The sequence below is a fragment of the Lutra lutra genome, chromosome 8 (assembly GCF_902655055.1).
Source record: "Lutra lutra chromosome 8, mLutLut1.2, whole genome shotgun sequence".
NCBI classification, from domain to species: Eukaryota; Metazoa; Chordata; class Mammalia; order Carnivora; family Mustelidae; genus Lutra; species Lutra lutra.
The window spans coordinates 129,072,051-129,098,037 of record NC_062285.1 but is presented as its reverse complement, the minus strand read 5'-3'; the positions used below and the strand labels follow the sequence as shown (position 1 = coordinate 129,098,037).

At 44.8% G+C, this 25,987-nt stretch overlaps 1 protein-coding gene across 5 annotated transcripts in view; it reads right to left on the bottom strand.

The window, feature by feature from the left end:
- The window catches only part of RFX4 (regulatory factor X4), a 162,272-nt gene that overhangs the window by 125,043 nt on the left and 11,242 nt on the right, over positions 1-25,987 (bottom strand). For 2 of the 5 annotated variants that reach the window (XM_047740523.1, XM_047740524.1), the window contains exons 1-2: positions 17,036-17,191; positions 9,778-9,864 (exon numbers count right to left, since the gene is read on the bottom strand). The exons of 1 other annotated variant lie outside the window; for it this stretch is intronic. In XM_047740523.1, the coding sequence (XP_047596479.1) occupies positions 9,778-9,864; positions 17,036-17,105 (157 nt within the window). In that variant the 5' untranslated portion in view covers positions 17,106-17,191. Of the gene's footprint in view, positions 1-9,777; positions 9,865-17,035; positions 17,192-25,987 lie in introns of those variants that run through there. 2 more of the 5 variants (XM_047740525.1, XM_047740527.1) reach the window with 1 other exon arrangement.

Here is a 25,987-nt window from a genome sequence, read left to right as displayed (position 1 = left end):
TTTTCTATTCTTCTGACAAATTTTCAATCACCTACCCTCCCTGTCAGCTACAGATGATAACATTCTCAACACAAAGAATGTTAAGGAAAGTCTGCTGGGGGCTCCTGGGAAAGATTTTGGTGTTTTCTGATACGAGGAAGACACGTAAGAGGAAAGCTAACTGGCGCTTGCCCTTTCTCCATCCACCTGTCCTGAATATGGACTGGATGCCTATTCTCTAAAGCAGCTATTTTGTGACCATGAGGTTCTAATATGAGGACAAAAGCCAACAATCTTAGAGTACTTAGTAGAAAGACACAGAGTCTGGGTCCTGGATGATCCTGAGCTGTTAAATAAATAAACCCTGGAATCTCCGACCTCCCATCTTTTAGTTACATAAGATGATAAACCACTGTGAGGTTTCTCATCACACAAAGCATTCTTAAAATATTAGATCTGGGTTTTTTTTTCCTGTTTTTTAAAACTTCAACCATCTCCTGAGCCCCCCTCTATGTACCAGGCCCTGGGATTCCAACAGTGAACCCCATAACATATCTGCCCTCATGGAGCCTCCAGTTGAGTAGAAAATGTGAGGAGACACAGACAAAAGCTGGTCTACCCCACTGAAAAGGGGTGATGAGTACTCTTAGCTCTGGTCTCATTTTCTTGTGAACAAGCTATGAAATTATCAACAGCAAGCCTTTGAAGCACTGCCTTCTGAGAGACAGAATAGTGCAAAGACAAAATGACTGATGTTCAAAGCAGATGGCCAGACCCAAGTTCAAATCCTAGCTCTACCACTTACAGCTATGTAATGTTGGGTCTTTGAGCCTCGGGGTTCAAACGTCTAAGAGGAAGCTCATTATAAGATACTTCCTAAGACTATTAAGAGATTTGAATGAGGTCATGGACTTAGAGAACTTATAGCTCAGTAAATGACAACCATATATACCTGTAATTATAAACATATACATATATAAAAGTTTGCTTAAAAATACATGCTAAGGAATAAAGACTAGAAGGACGTCAGGAGTGGTTGCCTCTGAACAGTGAAATTAGAGGCAATTAGTTTTCTTCCTCCTCTATTTTTTCCTAGATTTTCCAAAAAAATATATACACATAACTCATGGCCAAAAGATATATTTTTTTAATGTAATCTTTGTGTTTCAAAAATGAAAACAATATGTGGACAGCAACTTCTTTGTTCTTTTATCTAGATAGGAGTCAGGTGGCTCCATTCTAGACATAGACTGACTCGCTGGCACTGACTCGCTGCACAGCCATAGAAAGTTCCTTCACCAATTCGAGTCTAAATTTTCCTGTCTAAAATTAATGACAACCAGACTCCTGGTCTCTCCATGGTGAGATTGCTCGCATTGGTTTAACTCATTCACCAACACAACTGTAAAAGCTAGACAGCTTTGAAGACATTGGACAACAGTCAATGCAGACAGGACTAGAGGAACCACAGGCCTTGAGAGAAAGGCAGCACAGGATGTACCCTCCACGTTCACCCCGGATTTTCCTTGAAGGTGCTTCTCAGCTGCTGCCCTGGGAAACAGAACCCAAGCAACAGTATGGTCTGTTGGGCTGAAGTCAGAGTTCAGGATGACAAAGTGACTCAGATCTAAGGAACCATGTTCCAGAGAGAAGAGCCTCAGAGAAGGAAACATACTTTCATTCTAATTCCCGTTAAATTTTAAGCCCACTGACTCATGCAGAGAGTAAGAAGCCAAAAAACCAAGGAGAACACATCAGCTTAGAGGCTGAAGAACTGATCAACTGATCACTGACTAGTGGGGAGTCAGAGGCTAGAGTTCAAGTTGGATGAGGAAGAAGGAACTTAGTAAACACCCAGAGCTTTTAGCTGTGGACCCAGAGCTTTTAGCTGTGAGCTTGGAATAGAGACCCCATCCTAGGAGTATAGACAAGACTAAAACAAATCAGATTTAATCAAGATTTGACAGGACTGAGGAGACCTGCTGGTTCTCTAACTACCTGCTAGAACAAAATTTAACACCCTTCAGAGGAAGTTAACATAATTCACCCAAAGCCTCTCTCGCTTTGCATCCATAACATCGGCATCAAATCAAAAACTATAAGGCATCCTAAAAAACAGGACCCAAACCCTGAAATCCAAAGGAAAAAAAAACAGGTCTTAGAAGTTAATCCAGAGAGGACTCAAATATTACAGTTACCAGACAGGGACTTTAAAATAACTATGGTTAATATGCTTAAGGGGACAGAGGAAAAGACGGGCAAAATAGAGGAAATGATGGACAACACAGATGAAAAACAGGGAATATCAACTGAGATTCAGGGAAAAAAAGAAAAATCAAACAGATATCTACCACAGAAGAAAATCTGAAATTAAGGTCACTTGGATAGGCTTATTACCAGGCTGGACAAAACAGAAAATGAGATTTGAGAACTAGAAATTCAGGAAGTCAATAGAAAACACCAAACTGAAGTACAAAGAGAGAAAAATGGACAAATCAAAGCAGAGATTTAGAAACACAGTAAGTACAGTCAAAGGTCTAGTAGTCCCATAACTACAGTCCCAGAAGCAGGTAAGACAGAATGGGGCAGGAAAACTATTTGAAGAGCCAATTGTCAAGAATTTTACCAATTTAATGAACAACAATCCAGTTGTTCAGTGAACACTGAAGTTCAGTGAACCCCAAGAAGAAAGAATATAAGAAAACCATATCTATGTACCTTGTAGTCAAAGTGCTGAAAACTGAAGACAAAAAGAATCTTTAAGGCAGCCAGAGACAAAAAGACATATTGCATTCAAAGGGGTAAAAATAAGTCTGAAGACTAACTTTTGAAAGCCAGAAGACAATGGAATGACAACTTTAAGGTACTGAAAGCAGAAGGGGAAGGGGGGGGCGGGGATCTTAACAACCTAGAATTCTATATCCAGGAAAAATGTCCTTCAAAAAATACAGGTGAAATAAAGATGTTTTTCATGCTCTCCACTACCTGACACTGTACTACCCAAACTATTAAAGGAGTTTATTTGGCTTGAAGTAAAAATGGTCCCAGGTGGAAGCACTTACTGGCATGAATCAAGAGCCCTGAAAAGGGTAAATATGTGAATAAATAGAAAGAAATATTGACTGTTTAAAACAATAATAATAACGTCTTATGGGGCTTGAAACATTTAGAAGTAAAATACATTAAGGCAATAGTACAGAGGGTGGGACGGAGCTAAATAGGGTTCAAGTGTGAGCATATGCATGACTGGGCTGGAAAGGAGAGAAAGGGTAATGTGAGGTGGACCTGAGAGGACCACTCGAAAAGAATCTGTCATTGGAAAGTCAGCAGAGGAAACCATCAAAGAAAAAAATCTTAAACTGGATCATCCCTTCCAAAAAAAACAAGAAAAGAAGTAATAAAGGAATAAAGACAGAAGGGACAAATTAAAATTAAACAGTAAGTTTGTTGATTTAAACCCAACAATGTAATTTAAGTGCATTACATTTAAATGATGTAAATATTACAATTTAAGTTACAGATGATCAGACTGGTTTAAAAACACATATTAAAAACTTTAATATTCAATTCAGAAAGGTTGGAAATAGGAAGATGAAAAAAGATATACCATTACCTACTTGAGCTAGCTGATTTCATCCATTATCTGCTGAATACACAGTCTTCACAAGTGTACATGGGCATATGCCAAAGAGACCATCTGTCAGGACAAAAAGCAAGTCTAGACAATCTCAAAGACTGAAATCATAGAGAATATGTTCTCTGACCAAGGTGGAATTATAATAGAAGCCAATAACTAGATAACTAGGAAATAACCAAATGTTTGGAAAACAAAGCATTAGATTTCTAAGTAAGCCAGAAGAAAAAGGAGAAATCACAATAGAAATTGGAACAGGAGTTTAACTGAATGATAATGAAAGTATGACATCAGAAAAATTATGGGATATACATAAGCAGTTCTTAAAGGAAAATCTGTAACTTTAAATGCCTGTCTTGGAAAAGGTTAGATTCCATGATCTATCTAAGAGTCTGTCTCAAAAGCTAGAAAAAGACAAAACTCAAACAAAGTAGAAGAAAAGAAGCAATATACAGAAGAGGAGTAGAAATAAATGAAATTTTAAAAAGATGTCAGTTGAGAAAAGCAAAAAAGGCTAAGAGTTGCGTCTTTGAAAAGACTAATAAAATTGATAAACTCTGGGGGCGCCTGGGTGGCTCAGTGGTTAAAGCCTCTGCCTTCTGCTCGGGTCATGATCCCAGGGTCCTGGGATTGAGCCTCACATCAGGCTCTCTGCTCAGCAGGGAGCCTGCCTCCTCCTCCTCTCTCTCTCTGTCTGCCTCTCTGCCTACTTGTGATCTGTCTGTCAAATAAATAAAAATATTTAAAAAAAAATTGATAAACTCTGGCAGAACTGATTGAGGAAAACAGAAAAACAAAGATTGTCAATATCAGAAATGAGAGGGAGCCATCGCTCTAGGTGCTAAATACATGAGGAAAAGTAACAAAAGGAAAGTTTAAACAGTGTCATATAAAGAAATTTGAAAATTTAGATGAAACTAATTCCTTAAAAGTAAAAATTTGCTAAAAGTAACAAATCAAGAAAAAAAATAATCCTTAAGGAAAACTCCAAACCCAGAGGACTTTGATGCTGAATTCTTCCTAACGTTTAAGAAAGAAGTAGTGTCAATCTTACACAAACTCTTCAGAAGAAACAAGAAAGAATAAACTCCCGCCTCTTTTTAAAAGGACTGTATGACACCAGAACCTGAGAAGGGAATCATAAGAAAGAAAAATCAGAAGTCAATAAAATCTTATAAATAACAGGTACCAAGATTCTTAACAAAACAAGTAATGTAACCTAGAAATAGATTAAAAAAAAAAAAAAGATAATATATCTGACCAAGTGCCATTTATGCCAGGAAAGGAAGATTGGCTTAACTTTCAAAATTTAATCCATATAATACACCATATTAATAGAATAAAGGAGAGAAACTACAAACATCTCAACAGAGGCAGAAAAACATTTAATGAAGGTCAACATACATTCAAGAAAAATCTCTCGGCAAACCAGGGATTTGATCAGGAACACCTGCAAACAAAATCCACAGCAAGCCTGATATTCAATGCTGGAACACAAAATGCTTTCCCTCCTTAGGTCAGGAACAGGACAGCGTGTCTGCTATCACCAGTTCAATACAACGTTGCACTAAGGTCTCTAAAGCACAGAAAAATAATAACATACAGGCTATAAAAGAAGATGGAAAACTCTCAGTATTCTCAGATGACATGATCATGTCCATTGAAAAAATTTTAAAAGCAAACTCATAATTAATAAGCAAATTTAGCAAAGCAGCTGGATATGGTCATGATCTAAGAAATCAACTGCATTTTCATATGCTAGCAACAAAGAATGAGAAAAAAATTGTAAATACGACTACTTACAAGCACACTGGAAAACACCAATTACCTAGGAATAAATCTAATGAAAGATGTACAAAACCTCTACACTAAAATCTATGAAATACTGCTGAGAGAAATTAAAGGCCATTTAATACATGGAGGTGTGAGGCCGCACACATAGACAGGAAATTTGATGTTGATGTCCATCCTTCCCAAACTGATTGTAGAATCAGTGTCATCTCAATCAAAATCCTGTGGATTTTTGAGACAATTGACAAACTAGTTCTAAAATTTGTATAGAAATGTTAATAATTTAAATTAACCAAAAGATCTTAAAGAATCTTATGACCCCAAAACAGAAAAACAGACTGAATGGTTCAGAATAAAGGTCAAGACAGATCCACATGTGTAGTCTCCTGATTTACAGCCAGTGGGTAAAGGATTCTTCCCAACAAAACGTGCTCTATCAGTCAAAAATTAAAAATAAATTTTTTAATTTTTTGTTGTTGACTCCTCCCTCACACCATATACAAAAATTCCAGATGGACTTCTGATATAAAAGTAAAAGGCAAAATAATAAAACTTTTAGATAATAATATGAAAACTATCTTAATGACCCAGAGGTAGGCAAAGATTTCTTAATGCAAAACAAAAGGCACTAACTACGAAAAAAAAACACTGATAAACGGGATGTTATTCGAATTAAGAACTTCCGTTCACCAAAAAAAATACCACTAAGAGAATGAAAGGAAGACTACAAACTCAGAGATGTTTGCAATACTTTTATCTGACAAATACCTCCTCCTGAGAATATAAAAACAACCCTTACAAATCATTAAGGAAAAGACAAACAGCACAACTTAAAAAGAAACCAACAGGCAAAGGATGTGAGCAGGCAGATCACAAAAGCAGTATCTACAAGAATGTTCACTAATCCTTCTCAAACTCTTCCAAAAAACGGAAGAGGAGGGAACACTTTCCAACTCATTCTATGAAGGCAGCATTACCCTGATACCAAGTCCAGACAAAGACACTACAAGAAAAGAAAGCTCCCGATCAATAGCCCTCATGAATATTAATGCAAAAGTCCTCAACAAAATCTAGGAAACAGAATTCAACAGTGTGTTAAAGGGCTGTACACCATGACCAGGTGCGGTTTTTTATTCCCCAAATGCAAGGATGGTTCAACATAGGAAAATCAATCAGTGTGTACACTATACTAACAGAATAGCCACATGGTCATCTCAATGGGTATGAAAAAAGCATTTGGCAAAATTTAACACCTTTTCATGATAAAACACCCAACAAAATAGAAATAGGAGAAAACTATCTCAACACACTAAAAGCCCATACAAACAACTCACACCTAACATCAGACTCAATGGTGAAAGAGAAAGGTTTTCCTCTTACATCAGGAACAAGACAAGGACGCTCACTTCTGTCACTTTATTTAACATAGTCCTGGAAGGCTTAGTCAGAGCATTTGGACAAGATGATCACATGCAACACACATACACACACACACACACACACACACACACACACACACTGTAGAGCAAAGCTACAGTAATCAAAATAGTATGACATTGACATAAGGATAGACATACAGACCAATAGAATAGAATAGAACAGAGAGACAAGGAATAGACCCTCACATATATGGTTAAATGATTTTTAACAAGGGTGCTGAGACCATTCAATGAAGAAAGAACAGTCTTTTCAATAAATAGTGCTGGAAAACTGGATATCCACATGCAAAAACAAAAATAAACTGAATTTGGACCTTTACCTTATGCTACATATAAAAATTAACTCAAAATAGGTCAAATACCTAAACATCGGAGATAAAACTATAAAACTCTCATAGAGGAAAAGCTTCCTGGTGTTGGGCTTGGCAATGGTTTCTTGGATAAAACACCAAAAGCACAGGCAACAAAAGAAAAACAGATACACTGGGCTACATCAAAATAAGAATTCTGTGTGTCAACGGACACAACCAACAGAGTAAAAGGCAACACATGGAATGGAAAAAAAATTTGCAAATCATATATCTGATAAGGGGTTTGTATGTAAAATATATAAAGAAATCCAACAATTCAATAACAACAAAAAATAAACAATTCAATTAAAAAGTGGTAAAAAGGGGGCGCCTGGGTGGCTCAGTGGGTTAGGCCGCTGCCTTCGGCTCAGGTCATGATCTCAGGGTCCTGGGATCGAGCCCCGCATCGGGCTCTCTGCTCAGCAGGGAGCCTGCTTCCTCCTCTCTCTCTGCCTGCCTCTCTGCCTGCTTGTGATCTCTGTCTGTCAAATAAATAAATAAAATCTTTAAAAAAAAAAAAAGTGGTAAAAAGACTTGAACAGACATTTCTCCAAGAAAGATATGTGAATGATGAATAAGGACATGAAAAGATGCTCAAACCACTAATCACGAGTGAAGTACAAATGAAAATTATGAGATGCCACTTTACATGCATTAGGATGGTTATTACTTTAAAAAAACAAACACAACATAACAAATATTGGCAAGAATATGGAGCTACTGGAACCCTTGTGCTTTGCTGGCGAGAACGTAAAATGGTGCAGCTGGTATGGAAAATGGTATGGTGATTCCTCGAAATATTGAAAATAGAATTATCACACATTCCAGCAATTCCACTCCTGGGTATACAGTCGAAAGAACTGAAGGCAGGAACTTGAGCAGATATTTGCATACCCATGTTCATAGCGGCATTATTCACAAGAGCCAAAAGGTGGAAACAACCCTATTGCCTATCGAAGGATGAATGGATAAACCAAATGGGGTATACACATAAAATGGAATGTCATCCAGCCTTTAAAGGAAGGAAATTCCTGATACACACTACAACATGGATGAACCCTGAAGATACTATGCTAAGTGAAGTATGCCAGTTACACAAAAACAAATGTTATATGATTCTACTTATATAGTCAAATTCATAGAGGCAGAAAGTAGAACAGTAATAGCCAGGGACTGGGAAATGGGACGGGGGAGATGGGAATGGGGAGTTACTGTTAGAGTTTTAGCTTGGGAAAATGAAAAAAGTTTTGGAGATGGATGGTGGTAACGGATGAATGTACTTAATATGCCACCAAATTGTACACTTAAAATGATTAAAATGGCCAATTTTATGTTATATATATTTTAGCACAAGACAAAGAATGCTCAGAGATGCTTAAGAAATAAATAAAAACTTGAGACAATTTATGTACCATCAACATTTAAGTGGATGTGTAAACTGTGGCATATGCCCACAGTGGAATACTATACAACAATAAAAAGGTACGGCTACATACAACAGTGTGGCTGCATCTCACAGATATTACATTGAGTGAAAGGAGCTACATACAAAAGAATACAGACTCTATAAGTCCATTTATATAATGCTTCAAAAACGGGCAAACTCAAACGATAGTGATAAAATTCAGGATAGTGATTATTAACAGGGATGAGACACAAAGGAACCTCCCAGAGTTCTAGAAACATTCTGCCTCTTTTCTGGGTGGTGCTTACATAAGTAGATGCAAAATGAGAGAACAAAAGATATTCATCAGACCATTCACATAAGGTTTATAAACTTTATGTTCAATTCATCTCAATTTTATAAAATGATGCAAAATCGTGATGATAGAATGACAATGCCAGAAGGAACCTGGAAGAAAGCTGTTTGGCATGTCCAGCAAATACTGTTGGGGATTGTGGAGCAGATTGTCCCTGGGCCATGCTCTGAGAAAGCTGCACTAAGGCGATGTACTTTACCAGCCAAGGGAGAAAGGCACTCTGTCCCTGCTGGAAATTACATTTATGATGAGCTGCTCCCCCTTTTCAGTGTTTAGGGGGCAAAAACAAGCCCCCATCAGTCTTCTGTCTTAATGTGAGGTCCCCAGAAGACCCAATCTGACATAACCCAGGGAAAGGTGTAAACACAGCAGTTAATACCTTTTTATTAACTCCCAAATCTCTAGTCCAAGATCGGGAAGAAATCTTTACTTTCAAAGAGCGAGGACATTTCTGACTCTGAAACAATGATCCCATGACACACTGATTTAATCCTGCATCTACAGGGACACAGAGAATGCCCTTTCCCATTCAGGGTCCACATTTGCCCAAATGGAGTGTCACTGTAACACGGTCTTTGGGGACTCAGACGATATGAACGTGTAAACAGAAGGTGTCTGTGGCTCGTTTCTGTGTTTACCTGACTGCACTGCACTCCCCAGCGCAGAATATGCCGGGGTGGGGGGCTAGTGTATTCCATAAATGGCTTCAGAGTCTCTTGCCCCAGGTGACTTGCCCCAGCCTAGCATTCAAGAAACACCATCCCTCCCATGAGGACACTGGCCGTGTCTAGGACATGATGGAAGAAGGAATTTCAAGCACTTACTTTCATCATTAGAAACATTCCCCAGAGATGTGTGGCTGGAATAACGTTTGTTCTCACTTTCATTGAGACATCTTTCAATCCAGCTCTCTAAAAAAAAAACAAAAAACAAAAAACAAAACAGAAAGAAAGAGAGAAAGAGGAAAGAAAATCACAGAATTGCAGAATTGCTATTGGTGTTTGTGAAGAGGCAGGAACATCATAAACACATTCGACTCAACTGCCCATTGGTTTTCATCTGAGACCTGCCCTGGCTGAAACTGGACTTTCCACAAAGCCCCACGGGTGCCACTGCGGAGGAGACAAAATGGTGACTGAAGCCCCCTTGAGTATTTCTTGGTCAGATTCTACTACTTCTGGAGTAGTCACATCCCAATAGTACCAACTGAGGATTATCTTTCTTTGCATCGAGAAGTTGTTTGTAAAACAAAGTTTGGTCTACTAAACCACTGGTGGTGGTTTATGGATAAATTAGCAGCAGAACCCTTTATTCAAATGAAAAACAAAAAGGAAAAGAGATATAACCTGAGGGTTCTGGATGAACTGGAGGAGGAGGGCAGGGAACTTGACAGGTCCCTTCCCTTTGCCTGGTGACCCTTCCCACCGCCGCCCCCCCCCCCCCCCCCGCCCAAGGAGCGCTTCCAAGCATAGTCCCAAAACCACTGTGGGAGGAGATATTAAAAGCTATATAACAGGTGCGTAGGGAGGAGATATTAAAAGCTATATAACAGGTGCGTAGTACTTTCAAAATCCAAAAGACTCTGTTTTCTTCATCAGATCCCAAAGTCTACAAAAGTACTTCCCACAATGTAGCACGATGTTTAGTCCATTGGGTAGACCAGCTACCGCTCCCTCCTTCATTCATTCAACAACATCCGCTAACTGCAGTCCGTTCTCCTACAATGCTTGTTTTGAAAATAAGCATGCACTCCCGTGCAGGTAATACATTAGGAAATGATCTGAGCAGACAGCAAACTTTGTGTTTGCTAACACTCATTTCTTCCCTAAGAAGCATCAGGTGAATGCAGAAAACCACACGTAGCTGAACCAAACCCCCCAGCCACAGGAATGTGCAAAAATCCCACATGCTCAAGCCCGAGGCATCTACCAGCTACCTGAGCTCACCACGCCCGCTTTGAGCCACACCTGCCTGGATAAGCCACCTTCTACCACTTCATGGTAACCCATAAGTGACAGCCTTTCGGACATCCACTTCCAAATCAGACTTCAGGTCTTTTCCAGGGTGAAATGCCAGGCTTAATTGTATTTCTGCACCTCTTAAACATTGAATTAACGTGGGCAAAACTCTGCTGTCATTTTTATTAGACTCCTATTTTTTTAACGTGTCACTGAAAGAGCTTTCGAGTGTTATGCCCCTCGTTTATTTTTCTAGTAAAGTGGTTTCTATCATGTTGTTTTGTAGAACGTAGTGATTTGGGGGAATGCCTATATGGTGTTAGAGCAGAGCTGACTAGAGCTTTGTGTTTCTGCAGGGGGGCAGTCCCCCCCCACACCGTGTTGTCTTTAGAATTTAGGAGCTGGCATTAACTGAGCACCTATTCTAATCTGCCAGACACTTTGCTTATGTCATCTCACAGAATTCTGACAACTCCCAGAAGGGAAGATTTTAATCTCTGTTTTTCTTCCTAGAAAGCATGAGATTTAAGTCATGTGACTCCTTGTAATTCAAAGAGCCAAGGACAAGATCATGAGTTAACACTGTAGGTGACATATTCCAGAAAGGAGGCACGCTGGCAACCGTGGGGCGGGGGTGGGGGTGGGCGTGGGGGGACAGGGAAGAAGCAAACGCAAACAGCAGGGAGAAATGTTGGGGTTTTGTTTTCCGTTTTATGTCCCAACAAACTGCTCTTTTAAAAGCTGCTCCCTAAATTGTAAATAAGTAGGGGTAAATATCCAAGGGGAGGAGCTGGAGCCAGCTTGTTAAGAGGAAATGGAAAGCTGGTATTTCTGAGGAAACACTGAGTAGCAGAGAAATTCAAAACATTAAAATGCCACCCATTTCCAGACACCAACTGTGCAACGCAGAAACAAGTGGCTTGTGAGGTTGTCAAAGGTGTGATGACACAAGGTGGGTGTTTGTCATCGCATTGCTTCCAAAGATGCTTCGGGGCACAAATCTCCAGAATTCTTTTCAGGACGCTCTAGAATATCTCCACTCGGATCTTCTAATCCCCTTAAGTTCTGGCCCGTTTTCCTTGACGGCAGGCGCGGCTGGTTTGGGATGGCAGCTCCTGAAATCCATTGCCCCTTCCTCCACCAGAGCACCCCGGTGAGAGCAACTGCTGTTGTTTCTCGAGCCCGCCCTGGTCTTCCTAGCTAGTCACATCTAGCGACTCTCACATGCGTATGGACATGCACATGCACGTGCACACATGTGTATGCACACGCACACACACAGAGACACACACACATACACCCTTTTCAGCAGACACAGGGAACTAAGAGAAATACTCTTCCTCTCACCCATTCCTCTGTGTCAAGGTCAGGACTGTTGGGGCGCCTGGGTGGCTCAGTGGGTTAAGCCTCTGTGTCCGGCTTGGGTCATGATCTCAGGGTCCTGGGATTGAGCCCCACATTGGGCTCTCTGCTCAGTGGGGAGACTGCTTCCCCCTCTCTCTCTCTGCCTGCCTCTCTGCCCGCTTGTGATCTCTGTCTGTCAAATAAATAAATAAAATCTTAAAAAAAAAAAAAAAAGATCAGGCCTATTAACATTGGAGTCCTCAAAAGGGCCAGTTCCTGCAGGTGAGAAGCCCCAGTGGTTGGCAGGGCACTCTCTGAAGAACTCTTGCTAACATTCTGGAAGGGAGATGGCTCTGAACACCCACGGCCAAGAGAACGCAACACCAGCCCACAAGAGCTCAAATCAAGGAAGAACTTTCCAGAGGGCTGTGCTCCCCCCACCCGGTTGCCCAACACTGGAGAGAAATGAGAGCAGAGTGATGAGAAGAGAGAGGGGACTAGACGTGCCAGAAGGAAAGAAGAAAACTCACTAAGTAACCGTTTGCTCCACCCACAGCACCCATTCAGGTCTCTCCGACACCATGGCCCATGCCGGGAGCCACCCTGCTACTCTTCTCCCTGGGGCAACACAGAGTAGGGTGGCCTCTCATGCACACGGCACAGATCAGAAGACAGCCACCGCAGCTCCATCTTTCCGGAGTACCCCCACTCACTTCTGCTCTTGCCTGGAGAGAGCTGTTCCCACTTTCGTGCCATCCAGTCCACCTGCATCTGGCTGTCTTCTAGCTCATCAATGGCCACTTGCACCGTGGCATCCAGGATGCACTCTGGAGGGTCCAGACCATGGTCCCAGCAATGCCAAATATGGCAGAAGCATCTGCTGTTCTGGACATCTGGAGTTCTCAGAGCATTCAGAGGTCTTACATCAGATGTCACTGGGACATCTAAACAGGCCACCGGCCTTGGATCCGCAGGTGCTCATTGACCTTCGTCCTCCTCCCTGGCGGGTCTCTCAACAGCGGCATCTGCAGCTGACGCCCCCTAAGTCAGGTTGGTCCACATGATTGCAAGGCCTCTCTCTAGGTCACCTGCAGGAAACTTCATCTACTTGGAAACTATTAACAATGAATTTTGGTCTTACAAAGATCAAGAATTACTCAACCAGAGCGACAGGAATATTGCATTTTTAATAAAGTGCTGTGTTCATCTAACTTATTTACTTGAAAATTATGTGATTTAATAATAATAATAAAGATCTCTGTCCATTGGCTCTTTATGGGCCAAGCATTACACAAATACATTACATAAACCAGTGTACTTAATCCTTGTAATGAGCTTGAAGTAGGTGTTACCAAGAATATTAAGGCTCAGTAAGATTAGGTGACTTGACTGAAGTCACCCTGCTAATAAGAGGCAGAACTGTCATTTAGACTTAGATTATGACCAAAATGCTCTCTCCGAGGGTGGGCTGAGCTCTCTTCTCCTCCTGTGTCCTCTACGGTCCCCAGCACACGGTACCAACAGAGCAACACTGAGCACAGTCTGCCTGGCATTCGGACTTTCACTGAAAGTCTACGTACCTATTACTGTTTTTTGTTAAATTCATTCATGTATTTCTTTGCCAGCCTTTGCTATACATAGCAGGCCCTTCTGTTTAGGTCCTAAATATCTTCAGAATGAAGTCCGTGTTATTCTATTTCTTTCGACTCTCACTAGCACTTGGTCTGAAGTTGCTCCGATAGCACCGTCCCGAGAAATGTCACATCACTGACACACGTGGTATCAAAGAATGCACAGCATATAAGCAGATCCGTATGTCTACAGAATTTCCTAATCTTTTCTTTTTTTACCACAGAAGGCACAAAATGGTACCTCAAAGGTGATTTTTCAAATAAAGAAAGCAGCATTCAACGAGTGTCTCTGTTGTGCCTTCTGGAAGAAGCAGCTTTAATAAAAGCTGTGAGTGACATAGACATGAGGAAGACTGGCTTCTGGCCTGCAGTTGTCACTAGAAAGCGAGGCAGATGCTACTCCCCATACTCACGAGTGCAGGAAGCCTGTCCTTTCTGTCCACCTTGTACCCAGTAGCTTGCACTGTGCCTCACCCCATGGCTGTGACACAATAAATGTGTGCGTTCTTTTTTTTTTTTTTTTTTTTAAATAACATTAAGTTCCCACTGTGTGCCGGGCACTATGCAAGATATTTTCACAAATCTGGCTTACATTATAGGGATCTCAGAATAACAGTATGCAGTATGTTTTAAGATCTCTACTAACAGACATGAAAACTGAAGCTTGAAGCAAAAGTTCCAAGAGAAGGCAGGCTGTGGTCAGTGTTGCCCTATCTGTGCCCTGACCTCGGCATGGGACAAAGAGAGTACAGCTCACACTTGGCTAACTCCCTGCTCCCCACTGCCTCGTTCTTGATCTGTAAAAATAAATCATCTGATCTTTGAGTAAGGACCCCTTGTGCTCTAAGTGTCCCACAGGATGTACGGACAGCTGTGAGTTGGGCTTCTGGGCTGCAACGCATCGCTTCCCCTGACTCATCTGGGGTCACGGGTAGGAAGGAAGACACCAACCACGCTTGTAGATTCTTACTTTCCAAGGAGTTTAACCCGCACTCCTCCGAGGCAGATCTTCAAGCCTTCCCACTTTAGATTGGGTTTTCTAGAAGGCTGGGTCCCTGTGCAGTAGCAAAGAGCAACCAGGATGTAACTGCATCAGGGAAATGGCACGTCCAAGGCTCAGAGCAGCTTCGGGAACAGGTAATGATCTGGCGGGAGGACCCAACAGAGATGGTGGCCCAAAGCCAGGTAACCCTTGACGTTCACAGGGCACACTGACCCAAGAATGTGATCTGAGCTTCCCGGTGCACCTCATGAGACTGAAATTCATCCCACTTTAAACATAAGGAAACTGGGGTCTAGACCATGGCAGTGGTGGGTCCAAGGTCACACAGTCAGAGGGGATTAAAGCCAGAATTCAATCCCAGACCTTCCATCTCCAAAGCCTATGCTGCTTCTGCCTGCCACATCATACCGGGCACAGACAATGATCTTGGGCTAGCCATCCACCCACTCATGCATTTTGCAAGTCATTACCAAGTGTAAAGTTGCAACAGAATAGACGACACATACGTTTCAACCGGGGGCCAATATATTACAGCAAGATATCTTTGGAGGACCCAGGGTCTCAGGACCTGAGAATATCTTGTTTACTTATTCTTATTTTATTATTTTCCCCCACCTTAAACATGTAAGTCTAATAACCTTGTCCATCTTTGCCATGCGTCACCCGCAGGCACCTGGCATGGTGTCAGACTCTCAGCTGCTGGTGGTGGGTTGTGAAGAAGTAAAGTAGGACAAAAGAACAGGATGGGGGAGAAGGGGTCCTCCCCGGGGAAGGCCTCTGAGAAGTAGCAGCATCTGAGCAGAGACTGAGCGCAGGGAGAGCGTAAGTCTTCCAAAGGTCCACAGGGAGGGGCCCGGAGAGGCCAAGGCCCTGAGGTTAGATCCTGGGTGGCTGGTGATCATGGATGGAAGGATGGCAAGAAGGCCCTGTGGCTGATGGAGTGACCAAGGGTGAGACAGTGCAAGATGAAAGAGAAGACAGAGACAGGCCAGGGAGAATGTGTTCGAGGGTTCGGAATTAGAACAACTAGATTTCAAATCCCAGCCCTGCCACTTACTAGCTGTGTAACACCAGGATGATTCCTAAAGCTTCCAGGAGCCCTACCTTCCAGGTTCTCCGAAGATTAACTGAAATAATGCAGGTGAAGCGCTTAGCAGGCGTGGCTTTGCGGGCCATGGAAAGATGAGGAGAGCATGGTCTCTGTCCACCAGGAGCTCGCAGCCAAGTGACGAGGACAGACAGTAAAGGCCATGTCCGGCATTTACTGAGCTTTCTCCCCCAACACGAGTCACCTTGCACCACATGCCTCCCTTTATCTCCTCACGACACTCTGAAACAGAGACCTGAATGATTCTGACTCGGGAGGAGGCACTGGAGACTCAGAGACGCTGGGTAAAGGCAGGCAGCTAGCTGGTGGCCACGCCAGGGTCAGGTCTGGCTCCCTTTGAGGCTGGTGTGCTCTCACTGGGACGCACAGCCTCAAGAAGCTGGCAGGTAACCGGGAGTAGTCTGTTACTATAATACCATGCCCCAGAAGCACAGAGAAGCTTCCGTGTCGGCCTTCGTACAGGAGGTGGCATTTCACCCGGTCCTTAAAGGATTCGGCCCCGGCCAGACAGAAGAGGTCAGGGGAGCCATGTCACAGACAAAAGCACAAAGTGGGTTCTGGGAAAGGCGACAAGCCCACTGACCTGGGATCAGAGGAGTGAGGGGAGGGCGGGTGGGCAGGTGGGAGAGTCTGGGAGGAGCAGATCGCCAAGGCCTCACCCACCAGACCGAGAAGCCTACAGGCAGCTGGGAGCCCACCATCGTTCTCGAGCAGTGGGGGAGTGACACGACGAGCTTTGTTTCTGAGGAACTGGATGAGAACAGGGAGTTCTTGACTTATGCAACACCTGAGGAAAATGCTGCCTGACTTACAAACTGTCACCGGGTTTTAATAGAAGGTGTTATCCACACTCTTTATATCAACAGTCTTTCAGGGTCCTGTGCTGGGGCCTATTTTAGGAACTCAAAGCTCTAGAAATGTTACATCAAAAAGTTGACATGTCACACTCCCAGCTGCCAAGGGAGGGCCAGACCCCAGGTCCTGGAGGTGTCAGGGTATCCCTGATCCCTCTTTCCCTCCCCTAGGCGCAGCCATTACCAGTGGAACCATGCCAGCAAGGCCTGCTCCTGTCTCCCCCGGCACCAGGGCGTGATTTCCTCTTCATCATTCTCTCTCTCGGCCCCAGTTTCCCTCTGCCCTGGGCTCCCCACCGTAGTGACACTCAGGAAAGTCTGCCTCCAGGAGGCAGGCAGCTGTGGCCTCTGGGGGAGGGGGAGCAGCACAGGTCAGTGGGTTGCCATGACAACACCACAGGCCCTGCCCCAGGGGCCGCTGGGTTCCAGGAAGGGGCCCCTGCCCTGCCTCCAGGGGGACACCCCACCCTGCCCCTGCCTGTATTCCTTCCCTTGCTCACCAAACATTGCTTTAGTGCCAACTGTTTGCCTGGCACTGAGGTAGGTTCTCGTGCTGGACACCACAGACAAGGTCCCTGCTCTCAGGGAGCCTGGATTCTGTGGTGCAGATGCCCAGAAACAAACACGCAAGATGACTTCAGAACACAAGGAGTGTTAGGAAGAAAATGAAGCCCCGGAATGAGATAAAGAGAGATGGGGGAGCTGTTTGAGGTAGCGGGACACCGAGGGCCTGTTGGAGGAGGCGATGTTGAGGCAGGGGCACAGACCTGAGGAGGGAGTGGGCCTGAAAACCAATGTGGTGGGGAGAGGGAGGACCGGTGAGAGCGGCAGGAAACGAAGTCAGAGGTAGGAAGGGCCGAATGCGTATAGGCACTTGCTGGCCCTAGGAAGAACCCCACATTTCCCCCACATGTGCTAAGAAGCTATTGGGGGGCCCGAAGCAGGTGGCGTGAGCAGCACAGGCTCAGAAAGTAGAGCCTGCTGGGGCCGTACACACATTCACCCTACGGCCTGTCAGTGAGGCATCTGTGGGGCACCACGTGCCGGGCGCTGCGCGACACGGGAGGGGCAGAGTGGCAAACCAGGCAGGCACCGCTTCTGCCTTCAGGGAAGGTTAGAGTTTAGCAGGAGAGTCAGCTGTTGGATAATAGAGATGGGGTTCCTGAGAGAGCCACGGAAGAGAAAAGAAAAGGGAGTCTGATCTAATGTGTGAGTCAGGGAAGCTTTTCGGAGGAGGCGGCATTAAACCAACAGCTGAAGACTCCGAAGGCATCTTGTTGCCAGCTCAGGTCAACAGCAAGGGAGAAGTGTTGCTGGCGAAAGGAGCGTCACGTGAAAGGGCTCTACAGCCAAGCTACCCAGGTGCCCCAAATAAGTAAATCTCTAAAAAAACAAAACCAGAAACCATTCTGTGGGCAGCTCCACTGGGTGCTACTGAACACAACCTCAGAGGGCAGAGAAAGGGAAGCAGAAGACCACATGATTATCATCCCAACCTTGGAGATTGCTTTTGCCAGGACCACATGTGCGAGCTAGTCCCGGGCAAACTGAGACTTAGCAGTCCCCCAGGTAGGAGGCTACTGCAAGAGCCTAATGAATTCAGAGCAGCTTAGGACAGAGGCGGCAAGATGAGAAAAGAGAAGAACTCTGCCCTCTTCCCATCTAACTGGATCCACTACTCTAGCTGGTCCAAGACACAGGTGTCCCCATGTCCCCCCAGCTCTTCCTCACCTGCTGGGGTCTCAAGCACAGCGTGAGGAGGTGAATCTGAGGTGACAGTAATGACACGTCCTGGAACGTGGCCTCCCACCGTCTTCACCACCAGCAGCACGGTAGCTCACTACTGGAGCATTGGCGCTGGGCTCCTGGTCATTTACGGGGATGATCTCATTTGATCACAACAGTGCAGATGGGGAAGGTACAGGTTACACAGACGCATGGCCAGGACAGAGAGGAGTGTGAATGGCTTGGTGCCATTATCCCCACACCCCGGGCCTCAGGATGTGTCCACTGTGTCCTCTTTGTCCCTGTAGCTGATGGGTGCCCATCGCACACAAGGGCCAAGGTGCTCAGAAACACCAGCCCACTTAGTATCTACTCAACACTCAGTGGCCTGGGCCTGGCTCTCTGCAAAGATGGGAGGGGATTTGCTTCCTCCTTCAATTCAACTCTTTACTGGGACGAGATTCCTAATCCACAACCCCACTCACTCTCCTTGCAGTACTTGCTAAAGAACACCCTCCCCAGTTTTCCTCTTTACTTTTCTTCTTTTCTTTAAAAATCTGAGCAGTGGCAGGGGAGGGGGGCACCTGGGTGGCTCCGTCAGTCACAACAAGATTGGTCACAACCTCAGGGTCCAGAGATCAAGACCCCACGTCAGGCTCCCCGCTCGTGCAGAGTCTGCTTGGGATTCTTTTCTCCTTCCCCCTCTGCCCCTCCCCATGTTCGCTCTCTCTCTCTCTTCTCTCAAAACCAATCAATCAATCAATCAAATCTTTAAAAAAAATCTGAGCCATGTTTTCATGTCTTTCCCAATTCAATATTTTCCTTTAAAAAATAATGCACCCCCCCCCAACTCCCACTGTAGGTATGTCTCAGTTTCCAGTTCAGCCAAATAATTCCTGCTTCCGAAGGCTGCCCTGAGCCTCCTCGGATGCTGACGATGGACGAGAGTCTCTGAGGAAGGCGGACATGCTGACTAGACACAAGGCCTTCTTACTTCTGCCGCAGGCAGTGCCACTCTTCCTCAACCCCCTCAGCCTCGGTGCTCTCCCATCTGCCCAAACCACTCACTCTATGTTTCTAGAGGCCTCTCCACACTCCCCAAGTTCACCTGCTGGCTGTGCTGTCTCCCCAGTCTGTACCCTGGGGAGCCTCTCCTGCAGGTCTGGAAATGAGCAAGCATCAGGGCCTGAGCCCCCTTATGGCCGACAAGGAAGCCCCTCCTGTCAGCAGGGGATCCGATACAGAGAAAAGGACAAGGAGGCCTGACTGCTGAGCCTCGCTGTCTCACTGGGTTGTGAACTTGACTATGTACTCACCCCTTTCTGAGCCTCAGTTTCTCTCTCTGTTACAGTTACAGTAACTACCACTGTGCGAACCGCCATTTTGTACCACTGAGCTAAACTGCTCCACACCTCTTCTTGTAATTACTTCATATACAGGAATCATCTCATTTCATAGATGGGGGAAGCAGGGCCCAGAGAGAAAGGCCTGGATGAAAAGAGCTAAGGCCTCTGCCTTCTTTTTGGCTAATGGAATTCCCTCTTCCGGCTGGTCCATGTGCCCAGTGTCCTGTCATGTCTTTCTCATCGGCCAGGGTCTCAATCACCACAGAATGCAGGTGAGCCCAAGGTGACACTAATGTCATCTCCTGGAACGTGACCTCCCAATGCAAGCACCGTATCTTCATGAACATCGTGGCAATGATTTGTCCCAAATCACACAGCCGGTAAGCGGTCAAGCCAGGGTTTGAACCCAAATCTAACCTAACCATTCACTTTTTTTTTTTTTGCTTCATTTATCATTTGAAAATTACTTATTGAGCAACTACTATCAGACACTATTTTGGGCTCTGAAGATACAACAGTAAACCAAAACCACAAAGTCACTGTTCACACGCAAGCAACAAAAATAGAACTTAAAAGCATCCACCGGTGAAAGAATAATTTTAAAGAATGACAGTTTGACTCAAAACACATCAGCAGTTACACCTAACCATTACCTTATACTACAAAACCCGTAATTATATATGCCTTAAGGTCTCACTGTGAGTACCCAGCTGTGTCTGACGTACTGCCAAGTATTCATCAGGGGCTCAATAAAGTTAAGCCCTTTCTCACTTTAGGAAAACTCAGTACAGAAAACTCGAAAGCAGTCACAGAGACGATGGAGGTGTCATTATTGGCAACAGACAAGAATTAACAAGGAAACCCCAAAGTGCCCCAGTGCTGTTAGCTAGGAGATCACACAGACTCACTAACGTCCTTGGAGACTAGAAAAAATGAAAGCTAAGGTGTTCAGTGCCATCTCCTGTCAAAGACACATACCATGTAAAAGCAGATCTCTGATCTGGAAATGTCCCTGGGAACAGCAGAGTTAACGTACATTCCTGCCTGAGCACGCTGGGCAAATTTCACTTCCCCTCCACCTAATGCTGGCAGACTTTTCCTTTGTTTCTATTGCTATGATTAGAACATTACCAAAAAACATATAAAAGTCTGGAGAAATGTTCCTGGGGCCGAGGCTTCTCACTATGCATGGCATCTGATGGTATCTGATTTCTGACATCACTGCCTTTTCTTTTTTTTTTTTTAATTTTTTTTAAGATTTTATTTATTTATTTGACAGACAGAGATCACAAGTAGGCAGAGAGGCAGGCAGGGGGCGGGGGAAGCAGGCTCCCTGCTGAGCAGAGAGCCCGATGTGGGGCTCGATCCCAGGACCCTGAGATCATGACCTGAGCCAAAGGCAGAAGCTTAACCCACTGAGCCACCCAGCGCCCCCCATCACTGCCTTTTCTAGTCTGTGGGTTTGCTTTGCCTCATCTGCATTTCTTCTCACTCCCTTTCTGAGGGGATGGGGCTTCGCCCCGGAACCTCAGGAGCCCCCCACTCCCGACGGCAAGACCCAAACAGACTTCAAACTAGTCTGAACCTTCCCAAAACATCCTTCTCTTAGGCAAAATGCTTTTTTCATTCCTGTGTTAATGGATCTTCGAAAATGTATTTTAAATTGTTGAAAGGAGAAACCTATTCGTCCATAATCCCACCCCTCTCACGTGTGAATACTTGTCCTTTTTCTGGTGCTTCTGCATCTACAGCAGTCATGGGCACACATATGACCTACATCCCCAGGGACCAGTCGGACATACTGCTTCTATTTGTTTTCCCTTAACCTTCCATCATGCAGATTTTTCCTGTTTTGCTATAGCCCTTGTATTGATCACTCATTGATGCCCAATGTTCCCATGAGCTAATATTCCTATTTTTATAACATCTTAATGAATTTGGTACCTTTTTTTTCTCTTTTGAATTATTTCCTGAGAGTCAACTAGGAGAAAGAAAAACAAGTGCATGGGCTTGAGCCAGGAATGAGTGGCCTGAATTCCGGCCTTCACGCTTTGGGCAAAGTCTCTAAACCTCAGTGTCCCCTTGTGTAAAACGGGGAGAACCATAATCTGCCAACCTTATCTTAGTGGTGGGAGGTGTGGAAAGCTCTTAGCATAGCACCTGTTCTAGAACCATGGAACCACCACGATTCCCGAGGCCCTGTCTATGCCAGAGACATTTTGTGTGTTTTCACGACACGGTAGTTGTTAAGCACACAGCCCGTGGAGCTCAACTCCCAGGTTCAAGTCTAATGGCCTTGCCGTGTGACCTGGAGTGAGGGAATCAACCTCCTCAAGTTTCATTTTGTTGTTTTTAATCTGCAAAAGGGGGGGTGGTCTTAACAACACCTCATGGAGTTTCTATGAGACTCAGTGAACAACACACAGAGAATGTTCACATGATAAGCACCACGAAAGTCTTAGCTGTTATAATTTTTGCATTATGCCCACCCCCATGGCATGCCGCAGTGGCCCTTTCTGTGAGCATTCTTTCCATTTGATTCTTAGATCTTTTGGTGCAGTGAAGACGTTTGGAGGACACTAATTCTACTGCCCCCCCGCCCCCAGAAAAGTCATTAAGTTCTGCAACCCTAGGCACATTAGTTAACCTCATGAGCTTCAATTCCTTCCTATATATAAATAAGAAACGGGGTACCTGGGTGGCTCGGGTTATGGTCTCAGGATCCTGGGATAGAGCCCTGCATCAGGCTCCCTGTTCTGCAGGAAGCCTGCTTCTCCCTCTCCCACTCCCCCTGCTTGTGCTCCCTCTCTCTGTGTGTCTCTCTGTCAAATAAGTAAATAAAATCTTTATAAATAAATAAATAAGAAACTACCCCATGAAGTTACTAGGAGGATTAGGACAAATATAAGCTCCTTAAGAGCGGACTGCACCGTACTCACCCCATTGTTCCCTGCAGTCAGGATGGAGCTGGGCATAGAATTGCAGGTCAGTGAGGAGAGGGAGGAGGAAAGGGAGTAAACAGCACCAGCATCCATGCCTGGCACCACGCAGGGGCTCCGAAGAGGGCCAGCTCAGCCGGAGTTTAATCAAGTACTCATCTGCATGGAGCTACGAGCCAGCCTTGCTAGAAAGCAAGCAGAGAGATGCAGCGTTCTTCATAATATGAAGGATGGGTTGACTTTTTTTTTTTTTTAAGATTTTATTTGAGAGAGAGAGAGAGAGAGAGCATGAGCGGGGCAGGGGGTAGTTAATCTGCATGATGTTCTCTTAACCCTGGAAAGTACGGGATAGATGCTTTCGCAATGAAGAAAACTGAAAGCTTCAGAAGGAGAGGGAGAAGCAGACTCCCAACTGAGCACAGAGCCTCACACGGGGCCGGATCCCAGGACCCCGACCAAGATCATGACCCGAGCCAAAGGCAGATGCTTAACTGACTGAGCCACCCAGGCGCCCCACATTGACTTATATCTTAAGTAAACATTTACGGAGCACTGACTTGTGCAAGACACGGTGGGCAAAATGCTTTGTCCTGGCTAAGCCCAGATAGCGACGACACGGGGGAAATCTTGAGAAACAAAGAAAGAAGCATCAAGTAAACATGTAAAAATGAGGCCGGAAAAAATGTGTGCACTTCTGCACACGTGGGTAATTCCCCCGTGAGGCACGATTACGACAGTTCTTTGTGTAAGGGAAACCGCCATCTCCTTCCTTACGACCCGATGTTTTTTTAAGATTTTATTTGTTTATTTGACAGAGAGAGATCACAAGTAGACAGAGAGGCAGGCAGAGAGAGAGAGAGAGAGAGGGAAGCAGGCTCCCTGCTAGGCAGAGAGCCCGACGCGGGACTCGATCCCAGGATCCCCGAGATCATGACCTGAGCCGAAGGCAGCGGCTTAACCCACTGAGCCACCCAGGCGCCCCGACCCGATGTTTTTAAGTGGGGTAGCGATGGCCCGGTTTAAAGGAAGCAACATCAGCTTTGGCGCCATAACTGACCTCAGGGTGGATAGTCTCGCTACATGAGCCATTGCGTGTGACTGAGCCCACTGAGGGGCGGTTTCACTAAGAATGAACTGGGGAAGGGCGCCTGGGTGGCTCAGTCAGTTAAGCATCTGCCTTTGGCTCAGGTCATGCTTTCAGGGTTCTGGGATCAAGGTCCACATCAAGTTTCACATCGGGCTCCCTGCTCAGCAGGGAACCTGCTTCTCCCTCTCCATCTGCTGCTCCGCCTGCTTGTGTGTTCTCTCTCTCTCTCTCTCTCTCAGATAAATAAAATCTTGAAGAAGGAGGAGGAGGAGGAGGAAGAGGAGGAGGGGGCGGGGAGGAGGAGGAAGAGAAAGAAGGAGGAGAAAAAACTGGGGAAGACCCTGCCTATAGGTTTACAAGGTCATGTATTGAAAAGGCTGAACACAGTGGAAGTGTTGTATAAAATTTTGTTTTCTTCTATGCCATCCTCACAGGGAGGGGAGAGAAGACAGGTCTTGGAAGCTACTAGGGGAAAACAAGAAGCACATGGAGCTCAAAGCACCTTTTGTTTATTGAGCTTTTATGACATGCCAAGGCCCTGTGCTGACCTTTTACACACTTTATTTCATTTAACCCTTACAATATCCTATGGGGGGGGGGGGACTACGCATGGCCCCACTTTACTGGCAAGCAAACTGAGGCTCAGAGAGCTTACCTCACTTGATGAGTTCATACATCCCAGCTCATGGAAAAACCAATTCTCACCAAGCCTTTGGGATTCCAGGCCAGAGCTGCTAATGATTGGGTCAACGACTGTAAACTTCCCACACTGACAATTATACCCATGATTGCAAACTGTAACACGCTATGCAAATGGAAGGCGCTGTTTTATTTGAACAGCAAACTTTCAATGTTGAACCTATTTTAAGGAAAATCATGCTTGTAAGTAAGTAGCTATGAAGCCCTGATGGTGTGTATAGGATGTCAAATTTGCCAAAGTAACTGGCCAGTGGGGTTCCCTCCCCAGTGGTGGGGCCAGGTTGAGTTTGGAAGCTGGGGAAATGATTTGAGACCAAGGTACACACTGCACCAAGGCACCCCCGCAGGAAGGAATGTCCATGGGCGTCCTCAGTCAGCCCGTTGCCAAAGTGACATTGAGGTCCCCATGGCAGCCAGACACCTGCTGCCCTCGGGACAGTGAGCTCCCAAGAACTGCAGTGTGGGTTGCCATCCCCCACCTTCCCCACCATCAAGGAACAGGGATGACTTGACCTCCTGAACTTCTTTAGGTAGGAAGTAGGGGAGGTGAGCTAGCATGGACATTCTCTCGGGTTTTCCTTCTAACTCTAGGTTTGGGGAGGCAAGGAGGCAGCCTGGCTTCAAAATCAGAATAATCTGTGTTCCAAACCCAATTTGACATCAGATATTTGGCCTGGGCACGGTAACTTGGCTCTCTGAATCTCAGCTTCCTCACTTGCAAAATGGGGACAATGATACCCAAGGTCCAGAACAAGAATGAAACGAGGTAGCACACATGAGCAGTTAGCACAGAGCCTGGAAGACACGGTATGGTTTATTAATCTACTCCCCAGTTTCAAAGAAGGGGGTCACTTTATTTTTTTTTAATTTTTTTTTTTAAAGAACATTTTTTTTTATTATTTATTTATGTATTTCACAGACAGAGATCACAAGTAGGCAGAGAGGCAGGCAGAGAGAGAGAGAGGGAAGCAGGCTATCCGCTGAGCAGAGAGCCCGATGCGGGGCTCGATCCCAGGACCCCGGGATCATGACCCGAGCCGAAGGCAGAGGCTTTAACCCACTGAGCCACCCAGGCGCCCCAGGGGGTCACTTTATTAAGAAAGTAAATAACCAGTTTGAAAATAACTCAGTCAGCCTGACGTCAATTACTAAAAGTGATTTCAATGTAGTTTCCTTCTTCCCTCCCATTCTTTGCTTCTCAAAAATGATCTATGTGTCAACGAATAGTCTCCAGGTACTATCTATAATCATAGAACTTTCATGGGACTACTTGTTTTCTCTCAAGATCATGAAAACCTTTGCACAAAACCCAGTCCCACAGGGAGTCCCTTTTCTAGGTT